The sequence below is a fragment of the Hippocampus zosterae genome, chromosome 11 (assembly GCF_025434085.1).
Source record: "Hippocampus zosterae strain Florida chromosome 11, ASM2543408v3, whole genome shotgun sequence".
Taxonomy (NCBI): domain Eukaryota; kingdom Metazoa; phylum Chordata; class Actinopteri; order Syngnathiformes; family Syngnathidae; genus Hippocampus; species Hippocampus zosterae.
In genome coordinates this window covers 23,008,345-23,033,374 of record NC_067461.1, presented here as the reverse complement: position 1 = coordinate 23,033,374, position 25,030 = coordinate 23,008,345, and the positions used below count along the sequence as shown (strand labels likewise).

Here is a 25,030-nt window from a genome sequence, read left to right as displayed (position 1 = left end):
TTACATTGTATTTTCTTATTGTCTGTATAGTGTCCTTGGGTGGCATGAAAGGCGCTTTTAAATAAAATGCATTATTATTATTATAATTATTATTATTATGATTATAAAACATGACAGTAGCAAGAGCAACAATGACCCGACACTGAGTGTTCGGGCTGGGAGTCCTTTTAAGGCCCTAATTACCTATGATCAACAGGTGTGCAGCTGGCGGGGGAGCCCTACAGTGCCACCTGTTGGTCCTTAAATCGAATCATGACACTCAAGGCTCTTCTCTCCACAATAAACTACTCAAACCCAGTGACCGAAAGGCCTGCTCCTCCATCATTGAAATCTGACACCTTCCTCTCGCACACAATATTTTTTTTACACTTAATTTACATTCGGTATGGGCAAGTGATGACCGCGGGCTGCAAGAGGCCCGTGTCCACACTCTGAGTGGCCCCTTGAAAAATTGTGGCTATTCATCATTTAAGTTGTCCATCCCTGATTTACACCAACATTTGTAGCTCTTTGTGTTGCTATCATATCTTATTATAACTTTAATTCTAACTTATAATTTATATATATAATTTATATAATTACAGATTCTGTCCTCTGTACCCAATGATGAGTGGTTGTCAGGCCCAATTAGAGGGCAAAGGAAGAAACTTGCACTGCCCCAGATCAGCTGTCTGATAGGCTGTGTCAAAATAAAAAGTTGCAAACTATCACACTTTGGGTTGATGGCCTACTGACATGATGCCCGATTTGCCAGATGACCACTCCACAACTGACTTGTCCAATACTGGGCTCTCCCTTTACTCACTCTCACCTGATGCTGTGACCACTTCTCCCTGTCCTTCAGAAACTCCACTGGCTCCCCACTCCCCAACTCATCCAGTTGAAAGTTGCTTTTTAACTTGTAAACTTGTTCTCAGTCACATAGCCCTACAGATTAGGCCCGCTGCTACGTCTTTGATCTCCAACATCACACTCCCACCTGTAGCCTTCATTCCTCCGATGACATCCTCATTATTATTATTATTATTATTATTATTATTAGTAGTAGTAGTAGTAGTATTGTGAAAAATGTGACACAGTTCATCACAGATTTTGTATGATAGCTGGGATTAAAAATTGTCATTTGTCTTGCTTAAAGTTTCTTTCTCTTTTCCTAACAGCCATTTCTGAATGAAACCAACCTTTCACAAAGGGAAATAATGAATTCGTCTCTGTATAAGGCAACAGTGGATCCAGCCAAATGGTTTGGCATCAGAAAGGAAGCAACTGTACTGGACTATAGCAAGGTATAAGTATAAATCTTATGTATTGTTGGCTAGCTCTAGCCCAGGGGTGCCCAACCTTTTTTGATCTACTTTGCAAGCAACCAACTTTCCGTGATCGACCTGTTACTGCGTGCGCACACACAGACACACACACACACACACACACACACGCACACACACACACACAGACACACACACACACAAATGCACACGCAAGCACCCATGCACTCGCGCACATATGCATGCACGCACCCACACAGGCATGCCATGATGAGCAAAAGCCATAACGACCCCTAGCATGAGCGAAAGAGAAAAATAAGACATAAGATAAGATATCCTTTATTTGTCTGGGGAAATTTACAGCCTCCAGCAGCAAGAATGTAGGTAGAAAGAAGAAAAAACAAACAAACAAACACAAAAAGATTAAAGTAAATAAAGGAGATGAGCAGAAATGAAGCCGCCCCTCTCCCCTCGTAGGTTTGGGGTTCAAAACCACGCAAAACAAAATGGGAAGAAGAAATAAATAAAGTAAAAGGACGAAAAGAAACTCAAACAGGGATATAAATAAAGTAGATGCAGGAGTCTGTGAGTTTGTGACAAGGAAATCACTGCCTACCTTAGTAGAGACCCGACACAGATGCACTTTTGCAACTTGTTAAGATACGAAAACCTTTATTCGTCTCACAATGGAGAAATTTACAGCAGCAAAATTATGAGAGGGAGAAGTAGAAGACCAAAAAGTATATAAATACGTATAAAAAATATAAATATAAACATATTAAAAATGGGTGAATGGGGTGAGACCAGGTTTTCAGGTCTGTCTATTGAATAAGTGCACGAAAATTGTAGCTACAATTGTACCGTTTTAAAATGCTTCTCCTGGCACTCCAGATTCCAATTCTTTGCCAGTGCCATAGGTGAATTGCATTTTTTAAATTGTTTTTTTACTATTCTTTTTTGTTGAAGTGAAACTGATAGGATGCTTAGGGTACAGTCGAAAATATATAATATTAATAACACACAAAAACACAGACAAATTGTTTTTTTTGTTTTTGTTTCCATTTCCTGCTCCACCCCTATCGATTTGAGACTAGGAAAATAGACACAACAGATAGAGTGATTTGTACATTTCATTCAATTCTAATATTTTTCATTTGCCATAAGTTGCATAAATCAGAAGAAAACTTGAAGTGGAAGAGATATTTCGCTTTGCGGGAAGGAACTTTGTTTATTTCTATTGAGACTGAGGCATGAGCGCTCTTAAAAAAATCTGAATTCACAAGCCCCTAACCTATAGGTGTCAAACTCGGGTCCAGGAGGTCAAATGAACAGGTTCAATGTCAGGCTTGCACAGAGCTTGCTGATCATCTGATCATTTGAATCAGGTGTGTTGGAACAGGGAGACTTGGAAAACATGCAGGGCAGCGGCCCTCCAGGACCTGAGTTTGACACCTATGCGGCCTAACCCTAATCCTGAACCACATATTTTGAGAAATTACTACACAAGGGCATATTTGTTCTCTTTCCCATAGGTAAGACATTTTACAAACAAACACCACCTTACTACATATGAATATCAACTACAAAAGTAATCTAAACTAGAATCTTTTTTTTTTCACGAGAAAAATATTGATAATAGAAACATAATCATTTGTATATTTCCTATTAAAAAGTGTGCCTTTTTACTAGGACCTTTACAGGACATTTTGACATGGTCGGGTGAGAGGCATTTGATGATCAAGTCATTTTGGGAACAAACATAACTACCTCTTTGCCATTGGTAGGTTAATGGAATACTCTCAATTGACACGCCGACACGCTGTTTATATAGAGAAAAGGCGGAAGTGACTGTGGACAGGCATGCGGGAAAGGAGTCGGCCAATCGTGAAGGGTGAGCGTGTATATATACATATATGGAGAGGGAGAGAGAGAGGGGGAGAGAGAGAGAGAGAGAGAGAGAGAGAGAGAGAGAGAGAGAGAGAGAGAGAGAGAGAGAGAGAGAGAGAGAGGATGACAGGCATGCTGGGGAGCAGACCGCCAATGGGTGAAGGGTGGGCGTGTAAGTGGACGCTAAAGGGACGTCGCAAGCAGGTACCAACACCTGTATAGAGTGTGGCAATGTTCATTGTTGCAAAACAACTCCGGTTTTGGTTTCTAAGAACCCCCGAAAATAAATTCGACAAAGAGACACGCCTACGAAGCTCGGTTCAAACTTCAAGCCATCGGTTATGCTTTTGGCATGCGTGCCCATCTCACAGCAGCGGTGAAAAACCAAGTCAAGCAAATGAACTCCGAGCTTGCCGTTATTCCTGGAGGCTCGACCTGACCTGAGGAGAAAACGAAGGTGTTGTGAAAGGCCAAATAAAATTGAGGTGGCGTATAAAGTAGAAATGAAAATATTTATTTTTGCAGGTGTCATATGCTAATGATGTGATATGATACCAGCTAACCTAAATTATGTATTTTTTGGCTACAAATAGTTTCTTTCAGTATTGACTCATTTACTTCTTTCTACAGAACCACTTAGTAGTGCTGCTGTTGGTGGTATTTGAGGCCACGGTGTATCGTCACCAAGCCCACCACTATCGTCAGCTGCAGCAATCTCCCTCGAACATACCTGCTCTGTTCCCAGACGTCACTAGGAATACTTTAGATGAAGGACTCCTACCCTGCTTCAAGTACCTGCTCAACTACACTTTCTACAAGTTTGGATTGGAGGTAAAAGTGTTGTTTATTCACTTGTTCACAATTGACTTTGACAAAAATGTTTCTTTTCAAAGACTTGTGTTATTTTGCAAGATGGCTTCCTGACTTACGAGTCTCCCTCTGAAACAGATTTCAGAGCATTTATTTTTTATCTATATCCCAAATTGACCCCCCCCCCCTCCCCCAAATTATTTCTATTTTAAGATCTGCTTCCTGATGACTGTGAATGTGATTGGTCAACGGATGAACTTCTTGGTGATAATCCATGGTTGTTGGTTGCTGGCCATCTTGGTACAGCGACGCCGGGCAGCTATTGCAAGAATGTGGCCAAAATATTGTCTCTTTCTGGCCATCTTCATGATTTATCAATACATATTGTGTGTGGGTATACCCCCTGCTCTGTGTAAAGGTAAGCCTTGATGAAGTTGATACACAACAAAAATATAAAGTACATCTTCTGCATGATTTGCATGGTCGTTTTGAATGTAGTTTCCCTCATTACAAGTAGAAGTGATGTAAAAGCTACCCATGCTGATGAGTTAAAGTTACCAAGAAATACCAGTTGATCAGAAAAACTGGTTGAAAAGATTACACATTATATGACCAGCAATTTCAAAAAGTAGTAGGACAGACTTTCCCCTGTCAAAGGTTGCCACAGTGAGTTACTCGCATGAAAAATTTGGCAGTTTTTACACAGGATGCACTTCCTGTCACAACACGCATTTATATCCAGGCTTGCGACCCGTCGCAGGTGGGAATCAACATGGAGTATCTTCCAACGAAATGTTATTGTTTGACCTGATTGGAACCCAAGTGCCGTTCTCCCAAGTCAGTGGTGTTGTCCGCTGTTCGATCGAGCCACCATTTTCGGTTTTGTTTTTATAATATTGTTGTCATTGTCTTCTACGACCACTACTAATTTATGGCTTGATGGACTTTTTTTTTTTTGCTATAGATTACCCATGGCGGTGGAACACCCCACTTTTAATGAACTCTGCTCTCATAAAATGGCTTTATCTGCCAGACTTCTACACTGCGCCTAACGCCAAAAATCTGATAGGTTCGTTCATGTTCATTTTGTTTTGTGTCTGTGTGTGCAATTGCCTTTTTCCCCCCCAGATGATTTCTCCATCAGTTCTCTGATGTTAATTGAGAACCACTCATGTGCTCTGTTCTGATTCAATTCAGATTTGTTTTTATAGTACCGTACATTCCCCTCCGTGAGCCGTCACCTTACCATGGTGGAGGGGTTTGTGTGTCCCAATGATCCGAGGAGCTAAATTGCCTGGGGCTTCATACCCCTGGCAGGGTCACCCATGGCAAACAGGTCCGAGGTGAGGGACCAGACAAAGCACGGCTCACAAAAACTCCTTATGACGAACAAAATAAATGGAACTCAGTTTCCCTTGCGTGGGTCACCGGGGTCCCCCTCTGGAGCCAGGCCTGGGGTTGGGGCTCGTTGGCGAGTGCCTGGTGGCCGGGCCTGCACCCACGGGGCCCGGCCGGGATCAGCCCGAAGAGGCAACGTGGGTCCGCCCTTCTCATGGGCTCACCACCCATGGGAGGGGCCGAAGGGGTCGGGTGCAGTGTGAGCTGGGCGGCAGCCAAAGGCAGGGACCCTGGCGGTCCGAACCTCAGCTGCAGAAGCTAGCTCTAGGGACATGGAATGTCACCACTCTTGCAGGGAAGGAGCCCGAGCTGGTGTTCGAGGTAGAAAAGTTCCGACTGGATATAGTCTGACTTATCTGCACACACAGACTGGGTTCTGGTACCATTTCTCTCGAGAGGGGTTGGACTCTATTCCACTCTGGAGTTGCCCACGCTGAGAAGCACAGAGCAGGTGTGGCCATACTCATTGCTCCCCGGCTCAGTGCCTACACATTGGGGTTCACACCGGTAGACAACAGGGTTGCCTCCCTCCGCCTTCGGGTGGGGGGACGGGTACTGACTGTTGTTTGTGCATACGCACCCAACAGCAATTCAGCGTACCCACCCTTTTTGGAGTCCTTGGAGGGTGTGCTGGAGAGTACTCCTGCTGGGGACTCCCTTGTTCTGCTGGGGGACTTCAATGCTCACATGGGCAATGACAGTGATACCTGGAGGGGCGTGATTGGGAGGAACCCCCCCGCCCCCCCCCCAATCAGAACTCGAGTGGTGTTTCGTTCTTGGACTTCGGAGCTCATCACGAATTGTCCATAACGAACACCTTGTTCTAACATAAGGGTGTCCATATGTGCACTTGGTGACTTTGTGGCTGCATCATTGGATTTGGAGCCGCATGTTTTGGACACTCGGGTGACGAGAGGGGAGGAGCCGTCAACTGATCACCACCTGGTGGTTAGTAGGCTCCGATGGTGGGGGAAGATGCCGGTCCGACCTGGCAGACCCAAACGTACTGTGAGGGTTTGTTGGGTGCGTCTGGCGGAATCCCCTGTCACAAAGCTTTTCCCATGTTCCGGAGGAGGCTGGGGACATTGAGTCCGAGTGGACCATGTTCCGTGCCTCGATTGTTGAGGCGGCCAATCTGAGTTGTGGCCGTAAGGTGGTTGGTGCCTGTCGTGGTGGCAACCCCCGTACTCGCTGGTGGACACCAGCATTAAGGGATGCCGTCAAGCTGAAGAAGGAGTCCTTTGTGGCCTGTGGGACCCCAGAGGCAGCTGACGGATATCGACCGGCCAAGCAGAATGGAGCTTCGGTGGTCACTGAGGCAAAAACTTGGGCGTGGGAGGAGTTCGGTGAGGCCATAGAACCCGACTTCCGACTTCAAGGAAATTCTGGTCTGCCATCTGACGTCTCAGGGATGGGGCGCTGTTGACCTCGACCCGGGACGTTGTGAGCTGGTGGGCAGAGTCCTTCGAAGACCTCCTCAACTCCACCAGCACGCCTTCCTTGGAGGAAGCAGTGTCTCAGTGGCAAGGCCCCAGGGGTGGATGACATCTGCCCGGAGTTCCTCAAGGCTCTGGATGCTGTGGGGCTGTCCTGGTTGACACACCTCTGCAACATCGCGTGATCAGCTGGGAGAGTGCCGCTGGATTGGCAGACCGGGGTGGTGGTCCCTCTTTTTAAAAAGGGGGACCGGAGCGTGAGAGGGTCCATCAGGAAGTCGAGCCTCAGATTGAGGAGGAGCAGTGTGGTTTTTGTCCCGGCCGTGGAACAGTGGACCAGCTCTACACACTGAGCAGGGTCCTCGAAGGTATGTGGGAATTCGCCCAACCAGTATACATGTGTTTTGTGGACTTGGAGAAGGCGTTTGGTCCCTATACTGCCGATGTCAGCGTTTGGTTCGGCAGTAAGTCGGAATCGTTTCCAGTGAGTGTAGGACTCCGCCAAGGCTGCCCTTTGTCGCGATTCTGTTCATAACCTTTCTGGACAGAATTTCTAGGTGCTTACTGCTGCAAAAAGCAGATGATGTGGTACTGTTGGCTCCTTCAAACAGGGCTCTCCAACTCTCACTGGAGCGCTTCGCAGCTGAGTGTGAAGCGGTTGGGATGACAATCAGCACCTCCAAATCTGAGGACCACCTCAGTCGGAAAAAGGTGGAGTGCCCTCTCCGGGTCGGGGAGGAGATCTTGCCCCAAGAGGAGTTTGAGTATCTTGAGGTCTTGTTCACGAGTGAGGGCAGGAGGGAACGAGAGATCTGCTGTGATGTGGACTTTGTATCGGTCTGTCATGGTAAAGAAGGAGCTGAGCCAAAGGGCGAAGCTCTCAATTTACCGGTCGATCTACGTTCCAACCCTCATCACCCATAGCTCGTGACCGAAAGCATGAGATCCCGGATACAAGCAGCCGAAATGAGTTTTGTCCGCAGGGCGTCCGGGCTCTCCCTTAGAGATAAGGTGAGAAGCTCGGTCATCCGAGTCGAGCCGCTACTCCTCCACATCGAGAGGAGCCAGATGAGGTAGCTTGGGCATCTGATTCGGGTGACTCCTGAACGCCTGCCAGGCACCCGACCACTGGGAGGAGACCCTGGGACATGCTGACTATGTCATCCAGCTGGCCTGGGAATGCCTCGGGATCCCCCGGGGAGAGCTGGGAGTAGCTAGGGAGAGGGAAGTCTGGACTTCCCTGCTAAAGCTGCTGCCACCGCGACCCGGCCTAGGATAAGCGGTAGAGGATGGATGGATGGATGGATGTACCGTACATTGCAATTACAACAAATACCACAACATTACATGTTGCTGTGTGATTCCCATCCCTAATATTCAATATTTTAAGAACCAAATGAACATGTTTATGATTATACAACACAGAGAATTATGTCTTTTTTTTTCTTTTCAACTATGAACCCTCACTATTTTTTTCCAATCAACACGACAGACACAGTATTGGTTAAGTTTTTGATGAGGTCTTTATTTCGATGTGTATTTTGGCACTTAAAGTGCCATTTTCTAATCTATTTTGTAAAGCTCCATTCTAATTGCCGATGTCTCTTCCACAGTGGATTTTGTACTTCTGATTTGTGCATCCCAGCAGTGGAAAGTATTTAAGTGTGAGCAGTGTGAGGAGTGGGTGGTTCTGGCTGGAGACAATACAGACAATCCTGATCCAATGGAAGGTCGACTGTTTAATCCTGCACCTAACTTCATCAACTGCAGGTACCTTCAGTATTCTATAAAGCTTCCTTTTTATTTGGTGCTCATTTTGTGTTCTGAAGATTGATTATGCACCATTGCACCGTGACTTGGGAAAGATACTGTGCACTATTCATTTTGATGTTCGCAAAATTTGAATCGAGACAACCGGATTGTTCTGTTTGCTCAAGATGTTTCACCCTTAACCCAGAAGGCCTTTTCAGTTCAACATTTTTTCAGATCTGGCATCTCCATATTTATGCCTCAATGGGTGTGTCAGGTGTTGCTTGGCATGGTTAGTGAGGAGACCCTCCCTTGTTGTCCACCCGCCTTGTGGCAAAACAGTTCATTAGAGCCAGTTTTACTGGAAAATAAGACAATCTTTGGGAGGAGTGATGTCAGGACACTGTAATAGATAGGGAAGAGGTGACACCACTTCCACACTTTTCTAGTTTGTAATAGATGGAACACTGTTAAAAACAAACAAACAAAAAAAACAAACCAAAAAAATGGTATTTTACCGAATGTTCTGGCAGCTGGGTAACAAGAAAAATTCTATTAAAAATACAGATGAACCATAATTCACGGTATTTGAAATCCCGACTGATCACATTTAAAATCTGCTAAATCCAAAATATTGATAATTCAACAGGATTGTCTGTTTTCAAATATTCAGTTTCTGTGCATATTACATATATTTCATGTCTATGGTCGATCAAAAAATGTAGACGTTAATGAAAATCATCCAAGAAAAAACACATTTAGACCAACAATTGTTGCTTGAAAAGAAATTCTTCGAAATAACGCATGTGGACTCATTTGATAAAGGGTATTTTTGACCAAGCAATAATTTAAACTTGCAAAAAACATGAAATTAATTAGCATACCTGATCCATTGTCTACTTTGTAACTTAAATGTCTTAATGATGCTTACATATACCTACATCTACTTTAAATTCAATAAAGGAACAAACATAAATGACAGTATCATTGAGCATTTTATTGAACTGCTGACTTCATTGCATTTCTTCGTGATTACAATGCAATTCTACAGACTGGCATGAAAACTGAGGAATATCATTGCCAAATTTGTCAACTATTAATTTGGCCCAAGAACTGAGTGTAACCAGTAAAATTAACATTTTGCATTAAAATCGATTCATTCACAAGGAACAAATTTTATGTGAGCATAACAATTCCGAAAACAACTCTTGAGATTATCCAATTTTCAACATAAAAACATCATAATTAAAAGAAAATGTCAACTTTGTATTTCTCCTCCTAAAAATACGAGTCAGTAATTCCACAAAGAGCTTATACCAAGCTCTCTTTCAGTCCCTATTCAGCATCCACACCACTTGCTATCAAAGTTATCAGATGAGGATGAAGATTTGACAGTTCACGGTGAGAGGCCTTGTGTTTTTCCGCTCCATTTTGGTTCCTTTCCCTTGATTTATAGCAAAAACTGTTTTTTAAATGGGTAAAAGAGCAAAACAGGTAAACAACAACACAACAAAGTTTTTTAAAACTACATATTTAAAGAATAAATGTACTATTGATCTGAATACAAACTCAAACAATAAACTATTTTAAGCACATTCCGTGAGTGTCAGTCAAAGTTTATTCCATTGCAATTAAACAAAACACCCTAGAATTGTTGATCTGCAGTCATGGTTTCATGAAGTAAAATGCATACATACTGACTACCAATCTTGTGTGTGTGTGTGTGTGTGCGTGTGTGTATGTGCGCGTGTGCATGTGCATGTGCGCGTGTGCGTGTGTTCAGTGTTTGTCTTGGCCACTTCTGAAGGCTGGAGCTTCATTTTACAAAAATTCATTTGTACATGAGCAATCTGTGTATCTGTGTTCCTTACCTCTTTCAGGAGTTACCTGGACATGGCTAAGGTTTTGGTTTTTCGCCACTTATTCTGGTTTGTACTGTCAGTGGTCTTCATCACTGGGGCTACACGAGTCTCTGTCTTTGGATTGGGATACCTTCTTGCTTGCTTTTTTTTTTTGCTTTTTGGGACCCAAGTATTGGTCAAACCGTCCAGGACACGCCTTGCCATGTGGGACTGTCTCATCATCTATAATGTGGCAGTCATCATATCAAAAAGTATTTTATCAGTAAGTATGAAATCAGTCATGTGTTCCTACATTTCTACTTTGTGGCATTTTGTCAGTGAGGGGACACCCAAATTCTGTCTTTTGGTAGCATGTAACAACATTCAGTGACACGATGTTTACGCACATTTTCAATCACAGGCCGCACACGAAATTGCTTGCTCCACACAGCTACACAATTTACAGTACAGTAGTGGGAATTTAGGGAAATTATTTTTTTTCTTTTTCCATACATTACGTTTTAATCAATTAGAGAAAAGTATTTTTAAAAAATTGGGTGTTTGAGTTGGATTCATGATTATGTGAATTGTCTGTTTCAGATTCTGGCATGTGTGTTTGTTATTGAAATGCAGAAGGGCTTTTGTTGGATGATCCAGCTCTTCAGTTTGGTTTGCACAGTCAAGGGATACTATGATCGTAAGTATCATTGTCATTTACAGCTAGGTATTTATGGAAGAGTGAAGTCTTATTGTCGAAGGTGTAATTTCAGGAGAAATTGCATGTGAATGCCAAAATGCTGAATGCACAAAAATCAAATGCATGTATGTGGAACATGAGGAAATTTGAAATCACACTCAACAACATAAATAAGGTTGAATCCTGAGCCTGTTGATCACCAGGCAATATACTTCCAAGTGAGCTGAAGCTGCCTTTGTGAAAACGGTTTGAATCTGTCCAAAAATATATAGAAATTAGAGGGTTAGGACGTCCGCCTCACAATGCAGAGAGGTTCAGGGTTCGATTCCTGCTCCGAGTGAGCTTGAAACCTGCCGCATGATTGAAACCATTTAAGCGTTATATGAATGCATACAACAGTAATAAATGGTTGAGGCACATAAATTATAATGTTTGGCATATTTCCTGAAACAATAAATGACTTGGTGGCCTTTTTACAGTCTCACTGCAAACAGTACATCACAGACAGCCGGTACACAGCATGTATCTCGCCTCTGCTTCAGAGGAAGCAGACTTGAGGAGAGATGGGCGATACGAGATATTTTTTTATTCAAAAGATTACTTTTTTTTTCTGCGATAGTTTAGTGATTACACCTCCGTGAGTCGTCACCTTACCGTGGTGGAGGGGTTTGTGTGTCCCAATGATCCTAGAAGCTAAGTTGTCTGGGGCTTTATGCCCCTGACAGGGTCACCCATGGCAAACAGGTTCTAGGTGAGGGGCCAGACAAAGCACGGCTCAAAGACCCCTTATGATGAACAAAATATATGGACCAAGGTTTCCCTTGCCCGGACGCGGGTCACCGGGGCCCCCCTCTGGAGCCAGGCCTGGAGGTGGGGCTCGTTGGCAAGCGCCTGGTGGCCGGGCCTACACCCATGGGGCCCGGCCGGGCACAGCCCGAAGAGGCAACGTGGGTCCCCCTTCCCATGGGCTCACCACCCATGAGAGGGGCCAAAGGGGTCAGGTGCAATGTGAGCTGGGCGGCAGCCGAAGGCGGGGACCCTGGCGGTCCGATCCTCGGCTGCAGAAGCTGGCTCTTGGGACATGGAATGTCACCTCTCTGGCAGGGAAGGAGCCCGAGCTGGTGTGTGAGGCAGAGAATTTCCGACTGGATATAGTCGGACTTGCCTCCACACACAGCCTGGGTTCTGGTACCAGTTCTCTCGAGAGGGGTTGGACTCTCTTCCACTCTGGAGTTGCTCACGGTGAGAGGCGCAGAGCAGGTGTGGGCATACTCATTGCCCCCCGGCTCAGTGCCTGTACATTGGGGTTCACACCGATAGACGAGAGGGTTGCCTCCCTCCGCCTGCGGGTGGGGGGACGGGTCCTGACTGTTGTTTGTGCATATGCACCAAACAGCAGCTCAGCATACCCACCCTTTTTGGAGTCCTTGGAGGGTGTGCTGGAGAGTACTCCTGCTGGGGACTCCCTTGTTCTGCTGGGGGACTTCAATGCTCACGTGGGCAATGACAGTGAGACCTGGAGGGGCGTGATTGGGAGGAACGGCCCCCCCGATCTGAACCCGAGTGGTGTTTTGTTATTGGACTTCTGTGCTCGTCACGGATTGTCCATAACGAACACCTTGTTCAAACATAAGGGTGTCCATATGTGCACTTGGCACCAGGACACCCTAGGTCGCAGTTCGATGATCGACTTTGTTGTTGTATCATCGGATTTGCGGCCGCATGTTCTGGACACTCGGGTGAAGAGAGGGGCGGAGCTGTCAACCGATCACCACCTGGTGGTGAGTAGGCTCCGATGGTGGGGGAAGATGCCGGTCCGTCCTGGCAGACCCAAACGTATAGTGAGGGTTTGTTGGGAGCGTCTGGCGGAATCCCCTGTCAGAAGGAGTTTCAACTCCCACCTCCGAGAGAGCTTTTCCCATGTTCCGGGGGTGGCGGGGGACATTGAGCCCGAGTGGACCGTGTTCCGTGCCTCTATTGTTGAGGCGGCCAATCTGAGTTGTGGCCGTAAGGTGGTTGGTGCCTGTCGTGGCGGCAACCCCCGTACTCGCTGGTGGACACCAGCAGTGAGGGATGCCGTCAAGCTGAAGAAGGAGTCCTATCGAGCCTTTATGGCCTGTGGGACCCCAGAGGCAGCTGATGGGTATCGATTGGCCAAGCGGGCCGCGGCTTCGGTGGTCGCCGAGGCAAAAACCCGAGCATGGGAAGAGTTCGGTGAGGCCATGGAAGCCGACTTCCGGACGGCTTCGAGGAAATTCTGGTCCACCATCCGACGTCTCAGGAGGGGGAAGCAGTGCACCACTAACACTGTGTACAGTGGGGATGGGGCGCTGCTGACTTCGACTCGGGACGTTGTGAACCGGTGGGCAGAGTACTTCGAAGACCTCCTCAACTCCACCAACACGCCTTCCTTGGAGGAAGCAGAGCCCGGGGACTCTGAGGTGGGCTCTCCTATCTCTGTGGTTGAAGTCAAGTCAAGTCAAGTCAAGTCAACAGTATTTATAGAGCACTTTCAAACAGCCATCGCTGCGATGTCACCGATGTGGTTAAAAAGCTCCTCGGTGGCAAGGCCCCAGGGGTGGATGAGATCCGCCCGGAGTTCCTCAAGGCTCTGGATGTTGTGGGGCTGTCCTGGTTAACACGCCTCTGCAACATCGCGTGGACAACAGGGAGAGTGCCTCTGGATTGGCAGACCGGGGTGGTAGTCCCTCTTTTTAAAAAGGGGGACCGGAGGGTGTGTTCCAACTACAGAGGGATCACACTCCTCAGCCTCCCTGGTAAGGTCTATTCAGGGGTGCTGGAGAGGAGGGTCCGTCAGGAAGTTGAGCCTCAGATTGAGGAGGAGCAGTGTGGTTTTCGTCCGGCCGTGGAACAGTGGACCAGCTCTACACCCTTAGCAGGGTCCTTGAGGGTATGTGGGAATTCGCCCAACCAGTCTACATGTGTTTTGTGGACTTGGAGAAGGCGTTTGACCGTGTCCCTCGGGGAGTTCTGTGGGGGGTGCTTCGTGGGTATGGGGTACCGAACCCCCTGATACGGGCTGTTCGGTCACTATACCACCGATGTCAGAGTTTGGTTCGCATTGCCGGCAGTAAGTCGGAATCGTTTCCAGTGGGGGTAGGACTCCGCCAAGGCTGCCCTTTGTCGCCGATTCTGTTCATAACCTTTATGGACAGAATTTCTAGGCGCAGCCGAAGCGTTGAGGGGGTCCGTTTTGGGGGCCTCAGTATTTCATCCCTGCTTTTTGCAGATGATGTGGTGCTGTTGGCTCCTTCAAACGGGGCTCTCCAACTCTCACTGGAGCGTTTCGCAGCCGAGTGTGAAGCGGTTGGGATGAAAATCAGCACCTCCAAATCTGAAACCATGGTCCTCAGTCGGAAAAGGGTGGAGTGCCCCCTCCGGGTCGGGGAGGAGATCTTACCCCAAGTGGAGGAGTTCAAGTATCTTGGGGTCTTGTTCACGAGTGGGGGTAGGAGGGAGCGGGAGATCGACAGGCGGATCGGTGCAGCGTCTGCTGTGATGCGGACGTTGTATCGGTCTGTCGTGGTGAAGAAGGAGCTGAGCCAAAAGGCGAAGCTCTCAATTTACCGGTCGATCTACGTCCCAACCCTCACCTATGGTCACGAGCTATGGGTCGTGACCGAAAGAACGAGATCCCGGATACAAGCGGCTGAAATGAGTTTTCTTCGCAGGGTGTCCGGGCTCTCCCTTAGAGATAAGGTGAGAAGCTCAGTCATCCGGGAGGGGCTCAGAGTCGAGCCGCTTCTCCTCCACATCGAGAGGAGCCAGATGAGGTGGCTTGGGCATCTGATTCGGATGCCTCCTGAGCGCCTCCCCGGTGAGGTGTTCCGGTCATGTCCCACCGGGAGGAGACCCAGAGGAAGACCCAGGACACGCTGGAGAGACTATGTCACCCAGCTGGCCTGGGAACGCCTCGGGATCCCCCGGGGAGAGCTGGAAGAAGTAGCTAGGGAGAGGGAAGTCTGGGCTTCCCTGCTAAAGCTGTTGCCCCCGCGACCCGGCCCCGGATAAGCGGTAGATGATGGATGGATGGATGGATGGATGGAGTTTAGTGATTATTGTTACCCTAATAAAATACATAACTGAATCAATTACTTTTCAACAGTTACAATGTTTTTTTACCTTACTTTTAATAACTAACATAAATGTTAATGTGCTTTTATTTCTACAACGCAACATTGATGTTCAGGAAAAGCAGCATGCTTACAGTTGTCAAACAGCATGTAGGTAGTAACTTCTCTGAACCTTTTCATAATAGACGGTTGCATTTTACTTGGACTGAATCTACTTTGTAGTCAAAAATCAATATAATTTTGTAAAAATAACTCAAATGTAATACAGTAATATATTTAAATTTTATGTAAATGTACTCACAATAGGACATTTCCAGGTCGTAAGAAAATTATTTTTTTCTGACAGCAGGCAGAGCTTGCACTCTCTTTTCTGTTTTCTTGCTTGACTTTGGTGGCAAATTAAAATAAGTTCAGACATCTTTTAAAAGTACAAATTTTACCACATTTGAAGTGATATGAGTTTGCTAGATATTCAAAATGGCATTTGAGTCTTCTGGATCTGTGAACGGCATACATATTTTAATTGTGTATGTGTGCGCCTGTTGTTCTTTGTCTCGACAGCAAACGTAGTTAGTGATAAGAACTGCAGCCTCCCGATAGAGGAAGCTGGGATCATCTGGGACAGTATTTGTTTTTTCTTCCTATTGCTGCAAAGACGGGTTTTCCTCAGTTTCTATTTCATCCACGTTGTAGCAGAGTTGCAGGCATTTTGCAAACAGGCCTCAAGGTAAGTCACAATCAACCAAGGTCCAGTTTACACAACAATTATGAACAGAAAACAGATAAAAAGGTGAAAAGTGTCAGAAGATCATATGAAAGTGGCACAGTTTGGGAACAAACTGGAGGAAGATGGGATTCCATAAACGTAGACACAAACAAAAATCCGTTTAAAAAAACAAAACAAAAAATTCTATTCAAAAGCGCACTGACATGGTATAAACAGAAATCTCTGGTCAAAAGAACCAGAAAAACAATACATTAACAAAAAGCGCTTGCAAAGCCAAGGAAAAGAAACAGCGAGCTATAAACGAAGTACCTAAATTCCAATTTCACGAAAACAAAAACATGGGCAGACAAAAAAAAAAAACATACTGTACTTACTTACGAGTAATGGGTCCAGCAACACCGATGCGTTGACGCACGCGTGCAGCTCACAGAGCAATCCCCGCATCGGTGCGTGTACTGCTACAAGACGATCACGTGACCAATACCTGAACTGCGTCAACGCCGCAGAAGCCCGCCAGACTTTGTTGATAAGGAAGTGCGTCGAGACACGCGATGCCGCCTGCCCTTGCTCGAATAAAAATACAGGTATATATTTTGAAAAAGGAATACACACAGATTATCAGAAAAACATGTCCGTCTGACTCGTCATGTCGGCTACGCTAGCTTAGCTGTTGTCGTAGTTCAAAGCTACTTTGATATGTTGCGTCGGCGCCGTGAAACATTATGGAGCAGCTTCCGGAGAAACGCAAAGTGTCCGCCCTGTTGAGCCATTTTGATCTCCTTTTGGAGAATAAGGTATTATTCATATCTCCTTGTCTCACCAAGTGCCTCTCGGATTTTTGACATCTTATTCCATTCCAATTCAAATGAATTTCAACGTAACTCTTAGTTGACTATTCACATATTTTATTGCAGGTGAAATGTCGAATTTGCCATACAGAAATATCATATACCAACAAAAGCACCTCTGCAACTACATCTGGCATTTGACTTATCATTATTAGTTTGTTTTTTTGAAATTGTTCTAAACACCAAATTTGTTAGGTTTGGTTTTTTAGATGACCTGTGGCAACATTTGGATGATGGGGTAGGGAGACTGGGAAAAAGTGCAACAGCAGATGCTATATCTGAGGTCCAACGATACTTGGCAGAGGGGAAAATTGTACACAGTCAAAAACCACTATTATAATTGGAAAGACCAACACACTACTTTTCCAAACCTCTCCCACCTCGCAAAGCAGTTTCCCTGTACGCCGGCATCATCAGTGCCATGCAAGCAGGGGAAATAATGTGCAAGAAACGCAACAGACTGAAATTCAAAACACTGGAGCAACTTCTTTTTCTGAATAAAAATTTGTGAAGACAAAGCCCACAAGCATCGTCATTTACATAATTTTCACATTATTCAAACATATGTTTATGTTCTCTGCGATTGGCTGGCAACCGATTCAGGGTGTCCCCCGCCTACTGCCCGGAGACGGCTGGGATGGGCTCCAGTACCCCCCGCGACCCTAGTGAGGATCAAGCGGTACGGAAGATGAATGAATGAATGAATGTTTATGTTCTGCTTGGCTCTCGACGAAGGCGGACGCTTTTTTGCTCTGCTCCTGTCCCCCCCTCACACTCCCTTACTCGCCACTCAGTCTATGTGCTGTCCTTGTCTGACTTTCCTAGCCTCCTGCTGTATTTTCATCCTAAAAACAAACCATGGAATTGGTTGGCTGGTGTCTCGATGCCATCAACAAAATTTTCTCGGCGAGAAGACCAGGCAGTGGGGAGCCTAATTGCCCCTCGGGTACATTTGCTGGATATGCTGCGGATATACCCTAAATCCCTGGAGGAAGTGGAGAAAGGTGTGCCTGTCAATACTGTCCGTTTGGGATGTGGAAGACATCGGCCTTCTGATAGCAGGTATGCTGCAGTTTGGTGTTAGCAGTTTCCTGATCTATCGTAAAATTCAACCGACGGGAGCGGCTCTATTGGAAGTGAATAAGCTACCAGTCTTTAAGGATGGCACGGCGCGGATGTCTGAGCTCAACTGCAAAATGGATGCGGTTTTGGAGCATCATTGCAAGATGGACAACTACTTGGAGAAATTGGGATCTGCGCTCAGAAAAGAAATTGCAGATTTGGCTGATCGACGCCATTGAAGAGACACAGACCACGGACTCAAGTCTGTCTGGAATTATTGGCAGCCGTTCCCAAAACATCTACTATCTGGACCTTTCCCGTGGAACAAAGTACGCATGGAAGCTCGTGGCCCACCATCACTTCCTCCTTCTCAGCCATTGACTGATAAGCCAGGACTCTCTCCATGAGAATACTTTGACAAAGCAGCTGCGGGGCCGAGACAAGAACGCCACTGCCACCCAACTCCAAGCCGAGGTCGACAAGGTGTCCGCCTGGAGTACGACTGCTCGACTCCGACTCAACGTGGCGAAGTGTGAGGTGACAGCCTTCACTCTTTTCGGCCACGTCGCGGTACCACCCCCCCCCAAACACCCTTCCCATTCATCCTCCCCCATAGGCTTATTCATGTGCTAGGGTCTTTTTTTATCCTGGACTTAAATTATCCTCGGAAGAAGATAGTTCGAGCTTGTTTTTTTTTTCCCTTTCCCTCTCCCGACCCAGCATTTTTCCTTCCTGAATTCTGATTGTAATTTCCCCATTGGGGGACAAATAAAGGATATCTTAATCTTAATCTTGGGGTGCTTCACACAGCGAGTACCGACAGGCCCTTTGCACTATATCCTATGTTCGGCATTGTTTTTCATGTTTCTGGTGCAAAGCATGCCTGTTCAGTGAAATTTTCGTTGCACGAACGTGTAATGACAATAAAGACAATTCAATTCAATTCATCCATCCATTTTCCGAACCGCTTGATCATCACTAGGGGGACACCCTGAATCAGTTGCCAGCCAATCGCAGGGCACACAGAGACGAACAATCATCCACGCCCACACTCACAGAGGGACAATTTAGAGCGCCCAATCAGCCTGCCATGGATGTTTTTTTTGGAATGTGGGAGGAAACCGGAGCACCCGGAGAAAACCATCACAGGCCTGGGGAGAACATGCAAACTCCACACAGGGAGCAATTCAATTCAGATTGAATAATACAATATGAATGCATAGATGTGAATGATATTGTATCCACTTCATCATCAAATCAGTCAGTTCAGTCTGTCAAGTGGGTTGCCTGCAGGGATTTTGACAGTCCAGCAGGTGTCAGTGGTCAGTGACACAGTATCAACACAATGTGTCATTGTGTCAACACGCTTTATCATGATTTGTAAGTAATACTTATAAACCGAGAGGCTAAAACGACAAATGACAATATGGAGATAACACATAAGCGAGAGCAACAACAAGATTAATAATTCAACGCAGTTGTGGCCCTTAGGAAGTCCTTAAAAACATGGCTGAACATGATGATCAAATTGGCAGCAGGTGTGCCCGCTGGAGGAAAAGCCCTCCACTGCGACTTGCTGGTGACACACAAGAACAGGATCATGACAGAAAGGATTTTTGGGGGGCTTTTTTCATGCTCCAAAGTTATCCACAATTTTTATTTTTTTTGCTTATGTTATGTTCTAATCACACACATTTGCCAAAGATGGAATCAGACAAGACAAAAAGCATGTCACTCAACTACTTTTATTGTGACATTTTTGCAGGTCCTTGTAAACATTTACATACCGTATTTTCACGACCATTCGCCGCACCGTATGGTTGGGCGCTGTCTCATTAATGGGTGCTATTTCTGTATTTTACACATAGACAAAACGCACTGTATTATTGGCCGCAGTTTTAAAGTGGTAAAACATACACCAGCTTAAACATATGGCATGCATGCGTGCACGCTAAAAACGCATTAGCTTGAAGCATACGGTAGCATGCCAAGACATACAGATACTAGCTAAAAACACGTTTTTAAAAAGGCAACGGAAGCAAAACTGAGTTCCCTTGTATCTTATATAGCCATCGTACAATGTACTCACGTTTTTCGATCAATCATCAACCAGAAATCCAAAGTCCTCATCCTCTGTATCAGAATCGAACAATTGTGCAAGTACCGGTAATCCATCAAAAACGCCGTGTTCCCTCTCGTTGTCAGAGTCACTCTCATTGCCATGTGGCTCCACAGAAATGTGCCGGCTTTGCCAAAAACTCGAACAACAGTGCAAGCAGACACGTTCGTCCAAGCAGCCACAATCCATTCGCAAATTGTGGCGTAACTCGCCCAGCGCTGCCTCTCACTCTTTGTAAAGTTGTGTTTGCCATCGATCATTCATTGTTCCCATGCCGTTCGCAACTTTACTTTGAACGCCCGGTTGATGCCGATGTCCAGCGGTTGGAGTTCTTTAGTCAAGCCTCCAGGAATAACGGCAAGCTCAGAGTTCATTTGCTTGACTTGGTTTTTCACTGCTGCTGTGAGATGGGCACGCATGCCAAAAGCATAACCGATGGCTTGAAGTTTGAACTGAGCTTCGTAGGCGTGTCTCTTTGTAGAATTTATTTTCGGGGGTTCTTAGAAACCAAAACCGAAGTTGTTTTACAACAATACACATTGCCACACTCTATACAGGTGTTGGTACCTGCTTGGGGCGTCCCTTGAGCGTCCACTTACACACCCACCCTTCACCCATTGGCCGACTTCTTTCCCGCATGCCTGTCCACAGTCACTTCCGCCTTTTCTCTATATAAACAGCGTGTCGGCTGTCAGTCAGATTTTGGAACTCAGCGCAGACACAAGACGCTCCGCATCATAAGGCGTCCTGTCCATTTTGGAGAAGATTTAAGACTTTTAATGGTGCCTTATAGTCGTGAAAATACGGTAATTTGGTATCCGTATGTGAAGTTGTGAAATGTTTTCAATTATCCAGTCTCGTAGGTGTAATGACTTGTTCCTCTTGTTTTGCTCTTTTGCAGGGGGTTTGACCTCTTCAAAGCCACTATAATGAAAAACATTAAATCACACCAACGGGCTGAGATAAAGTCCTTATCACAACTCAAGAGATCGTAAGTGTTCAAAAACCAGTATTTTAGACAGCACACTTACTTTTTTATGTACTAGAAAATATTGAAGGCTTAATTTCCTTTAAGCTTGTTGTATTTTCTTTTTGGGATGCAAAAATGACTAGGGGAAAATACAAACAAGTTGTGGACACACTTTACAGGTTGATATAGATTTCAATTGGTATTGGTGTAGCATGCCTAAACAACATAATACTGCACATTTCCATTATGAAGGAGCATTTACATTTACTAAATAAATAAATCATATCATACATATCCCACAGTGAGGGGCCTGTTTGGTGGGTGGGGCGTTAAGGTTGCACAATCAGAGTGTGCCTATGAGTGTACAAGATATGATTGACACCTTGTCAGTCATGCTTTCTGTCTCCGATTAGTTATTTTTCTGCGGGCAAACTGGTTTAAACAAAAAGTGACAGTTTGAACAAAAACAGTGGAATCCCAATTTAATGGACTAATTGGTCGGTGGGATAATTCGTTAGAGCCAATTGTCCAATAAAAGCAAGTACCGGTACTATTTTGTGGCCTAAAAATACCCATTACTGTACAGAAGTATTGTGAAAAAGCTTGAAACTGTTGAAGTTCTTTTAAAGTTTACCCTACCCGGTAATTTACCTCGCTGGTGCTTGTGGGGGGTAGGGGTGGACGTGCATGTGTGCATTCAACCAGCTGGTCACTGTCGCCGCATTTGTTCGCTTCTGTTTTTCGCCTCTGTTATGACTGGATTCCATTGATAAGGGCTTGACAAAAATAAATGACTAAATAAATAAATAATACAACTGTTTACTGTACCAAAAGTAGCATGTTTGAGCGATAATAATAATAATGCATTTTATTTAAACGCGCCTTTCATGCCACCCAAGGACACTGTACAAACAATAAGAAAATACAATGTAAAAATTTGTAAACGAGATCTATATATATATTGCGCGTCGTCCCACACGCGGTCTGTCCTTCCGTCTGTCCCTTTTCAAAAGGTACCTACTTCACCGCGCCGCTGCGCGCCGCCACTGCGCGCCGCCACTGCGCGCCGCCACTGCGCGCCGCCACTGCGCGCCGCCACTGCGCGCCGCCACTGCGCCGCTCAGGCAGTGGCTCACTACGATCGCGCGGGCATCTTAGCGAAAAAATGTTGTCTACCCACAAGCATTGCAATGAAATTGTTAGTTATTTAGTAGCGCTAAACATCTCTTTATTTTCGCGATAAGCAATGAAGATGAACAAAAAGTTGAACCAAGCAACAACACTTTTGTGGGCCGAAGGCCCACCTTACCAGCCTTCCGCAGGAACTAGCTGATGAGCCGCCCGGAGGGCGGCGAACCACCACCTTACCAGCCTTCCGTAGGAACTAGCTGATGAGCCGCCCGGAGGGCGGCGAACCAGCTAGTGTCATATAAAAACAGGACATAAAATCATGAAAACATAGGAAATGGAAGAGCTATGTGTTGTAGGCAATCCTGAACAGGTGTGTTTTTAGTCGGGACTTGAAAGTGGAAGGAGGTGTGCAGTTTTGGAGGTCCGGAGGTAGGTTGGACACATACAACAAGACAAGAACTCGCTCCAGTATAAAAACGGCAATAGATCGATAGTTCCTTTTGACGTGCGTTCCTACAACATTGCTAAGCTAATATATTTCCTTTTCATTACCTTTAATTAGAAAATCATCCCTTTAATGAGAAAGTTGCCCCACAGAGGCACGTCTGTGAGTCTGCTTTAATCTACTGTATATATTTGATCGCAGCGACTTGGGTGACTAACCGTCCAGTGTAGCACATGCACATCCAGCGTTTGAAGCTCACTTCATGAGTCTGGCATATTGAAGCCATGTCTCGGGAAATCACTGCTTGCTCTGCTAAAAATGTGGTCACGGTATAGCCCGGAGGCAAAAAAATATTATTTGAGAGGTCGGCACAGCTCGATCGCAGCACCCAACCCTCACTTGAACAGCTGTGAGTGGTTGCCGCCAACAGCTTTTTGTTGTTATCACACGAGAATGCATGCTATGCTATTTACACTTCGAATAATAGTTTAACCACCTTTTAATATTTGTCAGAATGCACAGAATTCGCTCCAAACAGCAGAAGTACAGAGATGGACATAAAGTCACTGAAGAAGACAATCAGAGTCAAAGTGCAGGTATAATCACAAGTGCAACCTGACGGACAATGGTGGAAATGTGTATGCCTTCTTAAAGCTTGGGGTCCCATTATCTGTGCGTGCCTTACATGAGTCAACAGGCTCAGAACTCCATCCCCAATTACAACACGGACACATATACTGCACTATATTCCAAGCGGACATTCTTAGTTCCGTTATGCAGTACAACAATGTGTCTCTAAAAACCTTCATTAACTATTGTTGGTGGAATAATTTTTGTCGACATCAAAAGTCCCTGTCCAGATGATTTGATAGAACAAAGAAGACTATTTATAGGATAGGAGGTAGAGCACCCCAACTCCCATTTGGGATCCAAGCTTCAAGAACACCATTTGTGTTTAAATATATGATAGTCCCTCGCTATATTGTGGCTCAACTTTTGCGGACTCGCTGTTTTTTTTCATATATTTTTTTTCAAGTGCAATTTTGCTTGCTGTTTTTTACAACCTCAAACCCCTATTTGTCCCTATCGACTTCCTGTAATTTTCACTGTAATTCTGTATGCTGTTTTTTAGAGCGTACAAACACGCATTGTACTCTGTGTACAATTGTACCCTGATTGGTTAAGGTACCATAGACCAATTTGAATCAACCTCCTCCATGCAATGTCTCCTGTACAACAATAAAAAATAGTCACAATACCGTAAGGTTATTTTTCTCAAAAAGGTTTGAAGTTTGGCATGTTCAAAAAAGAAAGAAATGTGAGAAAATGTTAATGTGAGTTTTACAGCCTTAAAATAGTTTGTATAATAATTAATTACCGGTAAGTTTACCCCACTGTACATTACAGTGATCCCGAACTTTTCTCAGGTAATATGTTGCATAATATTAACTGTGAATATACCTGTGAATTTCCACTTATTGTTTTTCTTCTTGCTTTTAATTTATGAATCTAGAATCCCTACACTCAATTCCCACCCTTTAAACACTTCCTAAATGTAAATTTTAAAATGCAAAATTAAGAATAAATAAACTTCATCAAAGTTCTTCTACTTCATCTTCCATGTAGAAGAAGAATGGTAGTTATGGCAACTAGCTTGAGTTTCCACAAGAATTTGCATTGTTAAAAGGCACATTAATCCACCATGATTGTACCTTTGGCTACACTGAGAGTCATTTCAAACCAAAAAGAAAAAAGGATGCGGACATTTCGTCATACTCGTGTGTTGCCGGAAGCAGAGCAAGCACTGCTCACATAGATTTCTGAACGCAGCGGGAATGTCTTTCAGAGCCATGATGAAGGAATGGGGATTTGGGGGGATGACGAGCTCTAATGTTCATGGTATTGGTTTTTGTAAAATAAATTTTCCCCCGAAAAAGTCAATATTTTTACTGGTCCGACATACTGTAGAAGGAAGAAAAAGTTATGGTCACAAATGGAAACCTACTCGAAAGACTAATGCTCCAGTAACTGAACCACGAAGTAGTGATGGAAAACTGCATACGGTATATATACACTCTACTGTGCTATACGTATGTGCAGTATGTACATGTTTGTGTGTGCTTGTGTGTCTTTCTAAGAAACAAAGACAGAGCGAAACAAAGAAGGCTGGTCTCAACCGTGGCTTGACCATGCGACAGGTAGAACAAATACATGGAATGCCTGTGAGAAACTCGACATCGACTGTATTTATGATTGTAACATTTACCCTAAAATGTCATCAAGAAGAGAAACCAGTAACCTAAATCTTTGACCACAGTGCTGCATTCAGGATGGTACTACCTTTTTGAATCAGACAGTGAAGGTGAAGATGAGCTGTTACCAGAGGAACAGAAGCCTCAGAAAAAGACTGCCTATCAGGTCAGACACTCTTTTGTAATTATTACTCTTTTCCGTCCACACTGACCAGCCTCAACATTGTGATCACTTACACGATATAATATCTACAAAAAAGAGGTTTAACTGCCATTGATGGCGAGAGAAGTCAGAAGCT

General features: G+C 45.1%; 1 protein-coding gene across 5 annotated transcripts in view; it reads left to right on the top strand.

The window, feature by feature from the left end:
• The window catches only part of piezo1 (piezo-type mechanosensitive ion channel component 1), a 157,587-nt gene that overhangs the window by 86,092 nt on the left and 46,465 nt on the right, over positions 1 to 25,030 (top strand). For all 5 annotated transcript variants that reach the window (XM_052080973.1, XM_052080974.1, XM_052080976.1 and 2 more), the window contains 12 exons: positions 1,161 to 1,286; positions 3,783 to 3,983; positions 4,176 to 4,380; positions 4,927 to 5,031; positions 8,410 to 8,566; positions 10,426 to 10,669; positions 10,987 to 11,083; positions 15,739 to 15,904; positions 20,835 to 20,924; positions 22,993 to 23,075; positions 24,618 to 24,677; positions 24,797 to 24,897. In XM_052080973.1, the coding sequence (XP_051936933.1) occupies positions 1,161 to 1,286; positions 3,783 to 3,983; positions 4,176 to 4,380; positions 4,927 to 5,031; positions 8,410 to 8,566; positions 10,426 to 10,669; positions 10,987 to 11,083; positions 15,739 to 15,904; positions 20,835 to 20,924; positions 22,993 to 23,075; positions 24,618 to 24,677; positions 24,797 to 24,897 (1,635 nt within the window). The remainder of the gene's footprint in view (positions 1 to 1,160; positions 1,287 to 3,782; positions 3,984 to 4,175; positions 4,381 to 4,926; positions 5,032 to 8,409; positions 8,567 to 10,425; positions 10,670 to 10,986; positions 11,084 to 15,738; positions 15,905 to 20,834; positions 20,925 to 22,992; positions 23,076 to 24,617; positions 24,678 to 24,796; positions 24,898 to 25,030) is intronic.